General features: G+C 47.0%; 1 protein-coding gene across 2 annotated transcripts in view; it reads left to right on the forward strand.

Moving 5' to 3' along the window:
* The window catches only part of urb1 (URB1 ribosome biogenesis homolog), a 110,074-nt gene that overhangs the window by 65,577 nt on the left and 31,358 nt on the right, over positions 1 to 13,139 (forward strand). For both annotated transcript variants that reach the window (XM_070893739.1, XM_070893738.1), the window contains exons 29-30: positions 4,820 to 4,988; positions 5,184 to 5,286. In XM_070893739.1, the coding sequence (XP_070749840.1) occupies positions 4,820 to 4,988; positions 5,184 to 5,286 (272 nt within the window). The remainder of the gene's footprint in view (positions 1 to 4,819; positions 4,989 to 5,183; positions 5,287 to 13,139) is intronic.

Genomic DNA, 13,139 nt, shown 5'->3' on the forward strand with positions numbered 1-13,139 from the left:
CCCCCATATCTCTCCTCCCCCCCCATCTCTCCTCCCCCCCCCCCATATCTCTCCTCCCCCCCCATATCTCTCCTCCCCCCCCCATATCTCTTCTCCCCCCCCCCCATCTCTCCCCCATCTCTCTCCGCCCCCATCTCTCTTCCCCCCCCCATCTCTCTTCCCCCCCCCATCTCTCTTCCCCCCATCTCTCTTCCCCCCATCTCTCTTCCCCCCATCTCTCTTCCCCCCCATCTCTCTTCCCCCCCATCTCTCTTCCCCCCCATCTCTCTTCCCCCCATCTCTCTTCCCCCCCCATCTCTCTTCCCCCCCATCTCTCTTTCCCCCCCATCTCTCTTTCCCCCCCATCTCTCTTTCCCCCCCCATCTCTCTTTCCCCCCATCTCTCTTTCCCCCCATCTCTCTTTCCCCCCCCCATCTCTCTTTCCCCCCCCATCTCTCTTTCCCCCCCCCATCTCTCTTCCCCCCATCTCTCTTTCCCCCCCATCTCTCTTTCCCCCCCATCTCTCTTTCCCCCCCATCTCTCTTTCCCCCCTATCTCTCTTTCCCCCCCATCTCTCTTCCCCCCCCCATCTCTCTTCCCTGCCCCATCTCTCTTCCCTGCCCCATCTCTCTTCCCTGCCCCATCTCTCTTCCCCCCACCCCATCTCTCTTCCCCCCCCCATCTCTCTTCCCCCCCCCATCTCTCTTCCCCCCCCCATCTCTCTTCCCCCCCCATCTCTCTTCCCCCCCCCATCTCTCTTTCCCCCCCCATCTCTCTCCCTTCCCCCATCTCTCTCCCTTCCCCCATCTCTCTCCCTTCCCCCATCTCTCTCCCTTCCCCCATCTCTCTCCCTTCCCCCATCTCTCTCCCTTCCCCCATCTCTCTCCCTTCCCCCATCTCTCTCCCTTCCCCCATCTCTCTCCCTTCCCCCATCTCTCTCCCCCCCATCTCGCTCCCCCCCGATCTCTCTCCCCCCCCCCCGTCATCTCTCTTCCCCCCCCCCCATCACCCCCCCCTCCCCATCTCTTTTCCCCCCCCTCTCACTCCCCCTCTCTCTCTCCCCCCCTCTCTCTCCCCCCCTCTCTCTCAAGAACAGGAGTAAACTCTACTGTCCCTCGAGCCTGCTCCGCCATTCAATAAGATTATGGCTGATCTGATCATGGAGTCAGCTCCACTTCCCTGCCCGCTCCCCATAACCCCTTATCCCCTTAACCTCTTATCGTTTAAGAAACTGTCTATTTCTGTCTTAAATTTATTCAATGTCCCAGCTTCCACAGCTCTCTGAGGCAGCGAATTCCACAGATTTACAACCCTCTGAGAGAAGAAATTTCTCCTCATCTCAGTTTTAAATGGGCGGCCCCTTATTCCAAGATCGTGCCCTCTAGTTTTAGGCTCCCCATCGATGGAAACAATCTCTCTGCATCCACCCTGTCAAGACCCCTCATAGTTTTATACATTTCAATAAGATTACCTCTCATTCTTCTGAATTCCAATGAGTAGAGGCCCAACCTACTCAACCTTTCCTATAAGTCAACCCCCTCATCTCCGGAATCAACCTAGTGAACCTTCTCTGAACTGCCTCCAAAGCAAGTATATCCTTTCATAAATATGGAAACCAAAACTGCACGCAGTATTCCAGGTGTGGCCTCATCAATACCCTGTATAGTTGTAGCAAAACTTCCCTGCTTTTATACTCCATCCCGTCTGCAATAAAGACCAAGATTCCATTGGCCTTCCTGATCACTTGCTATACCTACATACTATCCTTTTGTGTTTCATGCACAAGTACCCCCAGGTCCCACTGTAATGCAGCACTTTGCAATCTTTCTCCATTTAAATAATAACTTGCTCTTTGATTTTTTTTCTGCCAAAGTGCATGACCTCACACTTTCCAACATATTATACTCCATCTGCCAAATTTTTGCCCACTCATTTAGCCTGTCTATGTCCTTTTGCAGATTTTTTGTGTCCTTCTCACACATTGCTTTTCCTCCCATCTTTGTATCGTCAGCAAACTTGGCTACGTTACACTCAGTCCCTTCTTCCAAGTCGTTAATATAGATTGTAAATAGTTGGGGTAACAGCACTGATTTCTGCGGCATCCCACTAGTTACTGGTTGCCAACCAGAGAATGAACCATTTATCCTGACTCTGTTTCCTGTTAGTTAGCCAATCCTCTATCCATGCTAATACATTACCCCCAACCCCGTGAACTTTTACCTTGTGCAGTAACTTTTTATATGGCACCTTGTCAAATGCCTTCTCCTCCCTCTCTCCTCTCCCCTCTCCCCCCACCCCTCTCCCCCCAGCCCTCTCCCCCCTCCCCCCTCCCCTCTCCCCCCTCCCCTCTCCCCTCTCCCCCTCCCCTCTCCCCCCTCCCCTCTCCCCCCTCCCCTCTCCCTCCATCCCTCTCCCCCCAGCCCCCTCCCTCAATCCCTCGCCCCCTCCCCTCTCTCCCCTCCCCTCTTCCCCCTCCCCTCTTCCCCCCCTCCCCTCTTCCCCCTCCCCTCTTCCCCCCCTCCCCTCTTCCCCTCTTCCCCCCTCCCCTCTTCCCCCCTCCCCTCTTCCCCCCTCCCCTCTTCCCCCCTCCCCTCTTCCCCCTCCCCTCTTCCCCCTCCCCTCTTCCCCCTCCCCTCTTCCCCCTCCCCTCTTCCCCCTCCCCTCTTCCCCCCTCCCCTCTTCCCCTCTTCTCCCCTCTTCCCCCCTCCCCTCTTCCCCCCTCCCCTCTTCCCCCCTCCCCTCTTCCCCCCTCCCCTCTTCCCCCCTCCCCTCTTCCCCCTCCCCTCTTCCCCCTCCCCTCTTCCCCCCTCCCCTCTTCCCCCCTCCCCTCTGCCCCCCCCTCCCCTCTTGCCCCCCCTCCCCTCTTGCCCCCCCTCTCCTCTTTCTCCCCCCCCTCTCCTCTTCCCCCCCCCTCCCATCTTCCCCTTCCCCCCCTCTCCTCTTTCTCTCTCTCTCCTCTCTTTCCTCTTCTCTGTCTTCTGTCTCCTCTCCTTTCCCCTCGCAGGTGCAATTGAGTGCTCTCCTTTTATGGTCATGAACATTTCATCAGTTAACGTGTAAGGGCCACAAAAGGACTACAGGTCCCATCCCCAAAGCAGCAAAAAGAACGGGCATGCGCAGTGGTGATCCTCCGAAAATACCCGAGTGGAGAGGCCTCCAACTGACGCGCACTCATGCTATTTGCCGCCGAGTCCCGCTGCCGGCTGCCGTCCACACAACGGCGACTAAAGTGGCTCCTGACAGGACCCGGCCACGGTGGATGCCAATAACGGACCTCCCGCCCAGTGACCGCTGAGAAATGGGCGGCCATCAATTTTGGCCCCCAGGGAACTGAATTCTCGCTAGCTCAAACATAAGCCCAGTAACTATTCAGCATCTGTTGTGTGTTCTAACTCTGTTCCCTTACACAGTATGGCTGAGTAACCTTTTTGAAGTCTGTCAAGTCCTGTGCAATCACTTTTTAAACAATAGTATTTTTAAATGGGTGGACCAGACCCCTTGGTGGACATTTGTCCTCTAAGTAATTGAGCCATATAGTTCAGGAAAGGCTCCAGTTTAATCACTGATCTGTGCTAAGTTAGCTGATCTTAGCTGGGATCATATTAGGGGAGCTGCATTTGGCTTCAGTGACTCAGGATAAGGAATGATGAAATTGCCCGGATTCCCACTCCCAGATTCTATCTAGTGACCCTTTGGGGAAAGTACTTGTGTTGGTGGCATTGAACGGTGCCCACCAACAAACTGTGGCTGTAGTGTGTAACATCTAAAAGATACATGGCAGCAACTCGCCAAGGCTTCTTCAACTCCCAAACCCGCGAACTCTACCACATAGAAGGACAATGGCAGCAGGCACGTGGGCACACCATTATCTTCCAGTTCCCCTCCAAGTCACACACCATCCTGACTTGGAAATATATCGCCAATCCTTCATCGTCACTGGGTCAAAATTCTGAAACTCCCTCCCTAACAGCACTGTGCGAGCACCTTCAACACACTGATGCAGTAGTTCAAGAAGGCGGCTCACCACCACCTACTCAAGTGCAATTGGGGATAGTAATAAATGCTAGTATTGCCAGTGATGTTCATATTCTGTGAATGAATTAAAAAAAAAAACGATGCTACCTCTCATGGGCAAATACTTTGCTGACATTCACTGTCAAAAGCCCCACATGAATAATGTCCACTTGGGCAAAGGACTGGGGCAGGCATCGGGACATGTATCCATATCCAGACAAGGAATCAACACTTCAGGTGAAAGGAATGGAGAAAATTGATGGAGAAAAATTATTGAAACATAAAAATCTACGTAGAACAAATCTTGTTTTATTTCAAACAAAAGGATGTTAATTATAACTCTCTGTGCTGGTTTGATTATCATTCTTTAATTATAAGACCACCCACAGCAGCAATGCACCTGGAAACTGACCCCATCATTCAGATACCTGTATTTAAGGTGAAAGGAATCAGAAACCATGAAAGGATGAAGCTATAAATCGTAATGTGAAAAAGATATTGCTAATCTTTAATATTCCAATAAAACATTGATTTAATGAAAATAAAAAAGACAGCAAATAAATACTAAAAATTGTGAAAGATAGACATAGAAAACTAGAACCCAAATTCTATTGTAACAATTATATTGCCCAAGTTCCCTCATGAGGTGATTCAAATTGAATACAATGGGATGTTCTTGTTTATCAAATGGTATTCTGCTTCATTGGTACAATAGTGCAAAATTTTACTTGCACATTTAAAAGAAAAACACAATTACAGCACTGTTGTTTGAACCTGGTTGCATAGTTGTAATTAAGATAAATAGTGTTAAACGTCTGTTTTTTAGGCTGCCATTGTGGGGTCCAGCTGCTGTTGAACATCACAAGACTCGCAAGAGCCTGGGGATGTCCCTGTGGCAGCAACCAAGCATGGAGGAAATCCTGTCGCTGCTGGACAGGGAGAAAATGTTCCAGACAATCATTAACTTTCCTCAACATCGACGTATCCTGCCAGAGGTACATTTTAGTTGTATTACTATCCATTATTTGTTTTTTTTCCTCTTCCTAGCTTATCTTAATATATCCTGAGGACATTAATGTAGGCAGATGGAAAGTTCAGATAGACATCACTCTGAACATGTCCCATTTTATCTCTAGCTGTATTTTATGACGCAGTCAGATCCATATCACTATTTTTTTTTTCTGTTCCAGGAAGGAAAGGAATTGTTATTCAAAGGATACAGTATTAAGGAGCCTCACAATCTCTATGACCCTTGCTTCTTACTGCCTCTCTTTAGTGGATTAATTTCTCCAGGTATGCAAAAATGTTGTTATATTTTTTTATAGACAGTCTTTCCAACTAGAAACTACTGGGCCTACCTGCATTGAAAATGCATTGAAGGATAGTTTGAAATCCAACTTTGTTTCTTGTTAAAACTCCTTCATTTTTTTGCATTAACAGCAACAACAACTTGTATTCATATAGCACCTTTAACGTAGTAAAATGTCCCAAGACACTTCACAGGAGTGTTATAAGACGGGGAGAAAAAATTAACACTGAGCCAGATAAGAAGAAATTACAGCAGATGACCAAAAGCTTGGTCAAAGAGGTAGGTTTTAAGGAGCGTCTTACAGGAGAGTAGAGAGGCGGAGAGGTTTAGGGAGGAAGTTGCAGAGCTTGGGGCCTAGGCAGCTGAAGGATGGCCATCAATGGTTGAGCAGTTACAATCACGGCTGTTCAAGAGGGCAGAATTTGAGGAGTACAGATATCTCGGGGAGTTGTGAGGCTGAAGGAGATTCCAACGATAGGGAAGGGCAAGGCCATGGAGGGATTTGTAAACATTAACAGTACGATGTGGAGCTATGTGTAAAATTTTAATTAGCTAAAGTACTCGAGTACATCTCTTGCATTACCTTTTGCTAAGCCTGTATGAATGATGGTTTTACAATTGTCTTTAAAAGTTGTCTCTACACATTAACAATCTATTATTTGAATTGATGCATATTAATTGTAAGCATACCTGTCAGATGTTGTAGATTGTCAGGCAATATCTTAATTTCAATGGCAAAAGATACCTTTTCTGCCTGTACAGACTGTGCTAGGGATTCATAATTTGAGAGTTCAATACTTTTTATTTCACTGGACATCTGGCTACATCGTTGATTGAAAATCATGTTGGTTAAAGATCATTGCTTAGATTTCTTCAGTTCTGTACTAGAATTGGAAATGTATAAATGAATGTCTTAATGTGATATGAACACCCTCGTTACCATATCTTTAACAACCACTCTCCACCAAGGCATCCTTTTAATGATTTAAAAATGCAAACGGCATTATTTTAAATACACTTGTTAAAAGCAAGAAACGTTTAATCCTTCCAATTTCACACACTCTTGGATCCAATAACTTTAAAGTCTGCCATTTCTTCTTTTTATGTGCTGACGTAAAAATGATTAGAATAGCTGCTGCATTTTCCTACGTAGCAATAAGAAGGATGATAATGAGAGCCGTAACGCGGTAATGTATAAATTCCAAGTTTGTTTTAATATTAGCACTCTAAAACTATTTTAAAACCATCAGCAGCTTTAAGTGGATGTTGTGCATTATGTAGCTCTGAATTTGAATACCGTTGGAGAGAAAGTGCACCTTTTACAAGAATAGTGTGTCTTTGTCTTTATTCAACAGGCTTGTTCTTATTTGTTGCAGGTGAGGGAGGCCATTCACTCCATCTTAATTGATCCGTGTAGTCCTCCCACTGCAGCAGTTTATTGTTTTTTGAATGATTCCAGGATATTTATCTGCACTACGTTATCTGGATCGCATTCTATGCGTTGATTGCTATTCATGTGAAGAACTTTCTAATATCAGTGCTAAATTTGCCAGTTGCTGATTTAACCAATGATTCTGCATCTTCCAGCCAGAAGCTTACCAAAGTAATAATTGCATTACCTCCAGAACTAAGTTCCCTCTGTTGGATAACTAATGCATTCTTAAATGCTATAAAAAAAAATGTAGGAAAATGACCCCAATTCCCACTGTGCATCCTAGGCCTAGATTTAGCCTTGAGGTGAATTCATTGCGAGGAGCCTGTTGTGAGGTTGGGAAACCCGGAAGTACAGGTTTCTGAATGTCCTGCAGAATTTAACTGCAGGGCCCCTTTCAGTCTGGTTCCCGCCCACAGGCAGCCTGATTGACGGGCTGGAGGCCTTTTGGGTGCGAAGCCTACTTCACAAGCCTACGAAAGCAGGTAGGTATACTGGGGGAGTGAGCGAGGTCATAGGTGGGGGGGGCGGCGGGATCGCAGGTGGGGGTGGAGGGGCCGTCCGGAATCGCAGGGGGTTGCAATCCAATGGTGTCTGGAGAGTGGGAGGGGGGGGTGTGGGGAGGAACCTGATTGTGTGGGGTGGGTGGGGGAGTGCGATGGAGGTCAGGGTGGGTGGCAGATGATGGGCAGAGCGTACAATGATGGGCGGGTGGGGAAGCAGACAGGTGGCGGGGGGGTGTGTTTACTAGATAACTTGTTGGACCTGGAGGAAACACTGCTCTCCTGCTGGCCCACAAGCAGTTCTGAAAAGGCACTTACCTTATGGATTCAGCCCTTCTCGCCTCCATTACGTTGGCAGGTTTCTCGATGTCTTTGAAAATCCAGCCACCTGTGAGTAAATGAATTTTAAATAAAGGCAATCCACCTCATTATAATAATTAAATGACCAACCTGCTTCCCGTGAGCGGATTGGTCGCCCACCCGTCGTCGTGCCACCGTTAAAACTGGAAGTGGGCGGGTTTGAGGTGAGTTCAGTTTCTGTTCTAGATTGTTTTAACATCTGGCACAACCCCAGCTCACCCGTTTTTTGGTGTTAAGCTTCAGTCCCTAGAGTCTGCATCCACGGGACTCAAACCTGAGCACATAGAGCTTCACGCATGCAGTCAAACACATGGCATAAATTGCCATTGACTGGCCTTCTACTGATGTTATTTTTAATGATTAAAAAGAGCCGGTGAGATCCTTCTTCTCGATCAGTAAAATGTGAATGGTGGCACAAGTTTGTTTTCCGCTCTTCTTGGAAGGACTTCACACCTGCCCCTTTTACACTACGGCTCAGTGTCCACCTTTTCGAGGCAGTTTCATGAACAGTGCCCCAATGAGAAAATTCCTTTTTTAACAACTGCAGCACCCAAAAAGGCACCACACCAATGTCAAAACTGCAGTGGAAAATCAAAACACTGAACTAATAGAAGATTCAAATCCTTTGTAGGAGTTTTAGCTTGATGATGTGGGTTACTGTGCAGGTTAAAGGTAGTGCCTGCAATAAAAAAAAACACCCCTGATTTTGGTCATCTATCACTGATTTCTGTTACTGCATCCTTGATTTGATAGTTCAGAATTGACAGTACCTATAACATATCATTTCAAACCCCCGAGCTTAGATTCATTGTATCATTTACATTGAAATATTTTTGACACATCTCATTGCCAAAAAAAACAAAGAGGGGCAAAATTCCCCTCATCCCTGGTGGCCTAGTGGAGGCCATCAAAGGGCCTGCAGAAGTCGAAGCATCCCTCCCCTTTAACAGAAGGGGATGGGGGGAGTGTGTTGAAACGTGTCGGTGCTGTGCAGAGAGGTCGCGTAGCACTCCTCAATGCACCCATTTAGAGCCCCCGATCCCACCCCGAAAGGATGTGGAGAGCGCGACATTGTACTCCACTTAATGGGGGGGGGGGGGGGTGGAGTGGAGGGGTAACCCCAAATTCACTTCCGGGGAGGACCTTCTGCACTGGGCACTGAATGTCTGACCCTGGAGAGGTTACCACCCCTAACCGGGGCGATGGGGAATTTCAGCCCCCAAGTAGTTTTGTAATTTCATCAGTTCCTGGGCCAGGCCAGTAGATGTCACACTCTGCACACCAATGTGCTCATCAAAGGAGCAAACTGGCTCTCCCATCAGCTGACACCATTATCTAACTGCAAGTAGCAAGGTAGCTGTGGGAGCCCTAATGGTTGGGAAGGGGCAGAATATTTAACAGTCGTGGTATCATTTAAAATTCTCTATTTTAAAGCAGAATTGGCTGTTAATTTGCAATCACATCCAACCTGAATGGTTGGCTGACTGGGGAATAAGAGGAGACCAAACGCCCTGCCACGCACAGTTTACACTATGTTGGCTTCTATCCTAATTCTCTTGAGGGACATTCCTATTTCTCAAAAGAGAAGCTGTGTAACACCAGATGGTGATCCAGTGAAAACTCTGGGCTATCAATCCAACATTAGTGTCCACCTAACTTAATCATGCCTCTTGCATTCAATCCTGATCACTTGTATTCCACAGATGGCATTTCCCTGGTTCCCACAGCACAGGACACATGATTGTCAACATTTCTACTTAGGGTCGCCCCATCCTTCAGCTGATTTCCTGCCCATGCAGTAACGATGGCCCCTTGTGTTCATGTGCTCATCAAGCCGGGGGATATTGGTGTAGGAGAAGCAAGCTCTTGTCAGCATAAAGCGTTCCTAGGTCAAGTGTTGCAGCCAGATACAGAATAATACTTGCTTTGCTTTTCCCCTCAACAACATTTTAAAAGAACTTAGCAAAGAGATAGCAGAGGCACTATTACACATATTAATTTGTTAGAAAATGTTGTAGTACCAGAGGACTGGTGGATAGCTAACGTAGTACCTTTATTCGGTCGGAGAGGCGGGAGTCCAGGGCAGCATCGGTGAGGCCTATAAAAAGGCCGAGCAGGAGTTCGTGAGGCAGTCGGAGAGGCGAGAGTCCGGGGCAGCGTCGGCGAGGCCTATAAAAAGGTCCAGCAGGAATTCGTGAGGCAGTCGGAGAGATGGGAGTCCGGGCAGCTGCAGCAGGGGTAGAAGTTAAACAAAGAAGTAGAAAGAAATCGAAAGGTGACGTCACAGCCAAGGGGATAAGTGATTGGCTGGTGATTGGTGAGTACTTTTTCTTTTCTTTTCCTTATCGTTAGGTAACCTTTATCATTGTTGTTGTCAAATTAAGTTAATCTAGGGGTTAAGTCATGGCAGGAGAGCTCGGACACGTGATATGTTCCTCCTGTGCTATGTGGGAAGCATCCCTGACAACTACATGTGCGGAAAGTGTGTCCTGCTGCAGCTCCTGACAGACCGCATTGCAGCACTGGAGCTGTAGGTGGATTCACTCTGGAGCATCCACGATGCTGAGGATATTGTGAATAGCACGTTTAGTGAGTTGGTCAGACCGCAGGTAAGAGTTACACAGACAGATAGGGAATAGATGAGCAACAGAAAGAGCAGTGGAAGGAAGGTAGTGCAGAGGTCCCCTGCGGTCATCCCCCTCCAAAACAGATATATCATTTTGGGTATTGTTGGGTGGGGGGTGGCGGCTCATCAGGGGAAGGCAGCAGCAGCCAAGTCCATGGCACCGTGGGTGGCTCTGCTGCACAGGAGGGCAGGAAAAAGAGTGGGAGAGCTATAGTGGTAGGGGATTCTATTGTAAGGGGACTAGATAGACGTTTCTGCGGCCGCAAACGAGACTCCAGGATGGTATGTTGCCTCCCTGGTGCAAGGGTCAAGGATGTCTCGGAGCGGTTGCAGGGAGGGTGAACAGCCAGTTGTCATGGTGCATATAGGTACCAATGACATAAGTAAAAAATGGGATGAGGTCCTACAAGATGAATTTAGGAAGCTAGGAGTTAAATTAAAAAGTAGGATCTCAAAGGTAGTAATCTCAGGATTGCTACCAGTGCCACGTGCTGGTCAGAGTTGGAATCGCAGGATAGCTCAGATGAATACGTGGCTTGAGGAGGACATTGGAACCTGTTCTGGGGGAGGTGGGACCAGTACAAACTGGACTGTCTGCACCTGGGCAGGACCGGAACCAATGTTCTAGGGGGGTGTTTGCTGGTGCTGTTGGGGAGGAGTTAAACTAATATGGCAGGGGGATGGGAACCCATGCAGGGAGGCAGGGGGAAGTAGAATGGGGGGGAGAAGCAAAAGATAGAAAGAAGAAAAGTAAAAGTGGAGGACAGAGAAACCCAAGGCAAAAATCAAAAAGGGCCATATTACAGCAAAATTCTAAAGGGGCAAAGTGTGTTAAAAAGACAAGCCTGAAGGCTCTGTGCTTCAATGTGAGGGGTATTCGTAATAAGGTGGACGAATTAACTGCACAGGCAACAAATAATGAACATGATATAATTGGCATCATGGAGACATGGCTCCAGGGTGACCAAGGCTGGGAACTCAACATCCAGGGGTATTCAACATTCAGAAAGGATAGACAGAAAGGAAAAGGAGGTGGGTAGCATTGCTGGTTAAAGAGGAAATTAACGCAATAGTAAGAAAGGACATTAGCTTGGATGATGTGGAATCTGTATGGGTGGAGCTGCAGAATACCAAAGGGCAGAAAATGCTAGTGGGAGTTGTGTACAGACAACCAAACAGTAGTAGTGAGGTTGGGGACAGCATCAAACAAGAAATTAGGGACACGTGCAATAAAGGTACAGCAGTTATCATGGGCGACTTTAATCTGCATATAGATTGGGCTAACCAAACTGATAGCAATACGGTGGAGGAGGATTTCCTGGAGTGTATTAGGGTAGGGATGGTTTTCTAGACCAATATGTCAAGGAACCAACTAGAGGGCTGGCCATCCTAGACTAGGTGATGTGTAATGAGAAAGGACTAATTAGCAATCATGTTGTGCAAGGCCCCTTGGAGAAGAGTGACCATAATATGGTAGAATTCTTTATTAAGATGGAGAGTGACACAGTTAATTCAGAGACTAGGGTCCCGAACTTAAGGAAAGGTAACTTTGATGGTATGAGACGTGAATTGGCTAGAATAGACTGGCAAATGATAGTTAAAGGGTTGACGGTGGATAGGCAATGGCAAACATTTAAAGATCACATAGATGAACTTCAACAATTGTACATCCCTGCCTGGAGTAAAAATAAAAATGGGAAGGTGGCTCAACTGTGGCTAACAAGGAAAATTAAGGATAGTGTTAAGTCCAAGGAAGAGGCATATAAATTGGCCAGAAAAAGCAGCAAACCTGAGGACTGGGAGAAATTTAGAATTCAGCAGAAGAGGACAAAGGGTTTAATTAGGAGGGGGAAATAGAGTATGAGAGGAAACTTGCTGGAAACATAAAAACTGACTGCAAAACCTTCTATAGATATGTGAAGAGAAAAAGATTAGTGAAGACAAACATAGGTCACTTGCAGTCAGATTCAGGAGAATTTATAATGGGGAACAAAGAAATGGCAGGCCAGTTGAACAAATACTTTGGTTCTGTCTTCACGAAGGAAGACACAAATAACCTTCCGGAAGTACTAGGGAACCGAGGGTCTAGTGAGAAGGAGGAACTGAAGGATATCCTTATTAGGCGGGAAATTGTGTTAGGAAAATTGATGGGATTGAAGGCCGATAAATCCCCGGGGCCTGATAGTCTGCATCCCAGAGTACTTAAGGAAGTGGCCCTAGAAATAATGGATGCATTGGTGGTCATTTTCCAACAGTCTATGGACTGGAGGGTAGCTAAAGTAACACCATTTTTTTAAAAAGGAGGGAGAGAGAAAACGGGTAATTATAGGTCGGTTAGCCTGACATCAGTATTGGGAAAAATGTTGGAATCAATTATTAAAGATGAAATAGCAGCGCATTTGGAAAGCAGCGACAGGATCGGTCCAAGTCAGCATGGATTTATGAAAGGGAAATCATGCTTGACAAATCTTCTGGAATTTTTTGAGGATGTAACTAGTAGAGTGGACAAGTGAAAACCAGTGGATGTGGTGTATTTGGACTTTCAAAAGGCTTTTGACAAGGTCCCACACAAGAGATTGGTGTACAAAATTAAAGCACATGGTATTGTGGGTAAAGTACTGACGTGGATAGAGAACTGGTTGGCAGACAGGAAGCAGAGAGTCGGGATAAACGGATCCTTTTCAGAATGGCAGGCAATGACTTGTGGGATGCTGCAGGGCTCAGTGCTAGGACCCCAGCTCTTTACAATATACATTAATGATTTAGATGAAGGAATTGAGTGTAATATCTCCAAGTTTGCAGGTGACACTAAACTGGGTGGCAGTGTGAGCTGTGAGGAGAACGTTAAGAGGCTGCAGGGTGACTTGGACAGGTTAGATGAGTGGGCAAATGCATAGCAGATGCAGTATAATGTGG

The sequence above is a fragment of the Pristiophorus japonicus genome, chromosome 11 (assembly GCF_044704955.1).
Source record: "Pristiophorus japonicus isolate sPriJap1 chromosome 11, sPriJap1.hap1, whole genome shotgun sequence".
NCBI classification, from domain to species: Eukaryota; Metazoa; Chordata; class Chondrichthyes; family Pristiophoridae; genus Pristiophorus; species Pristiophorus japonicus.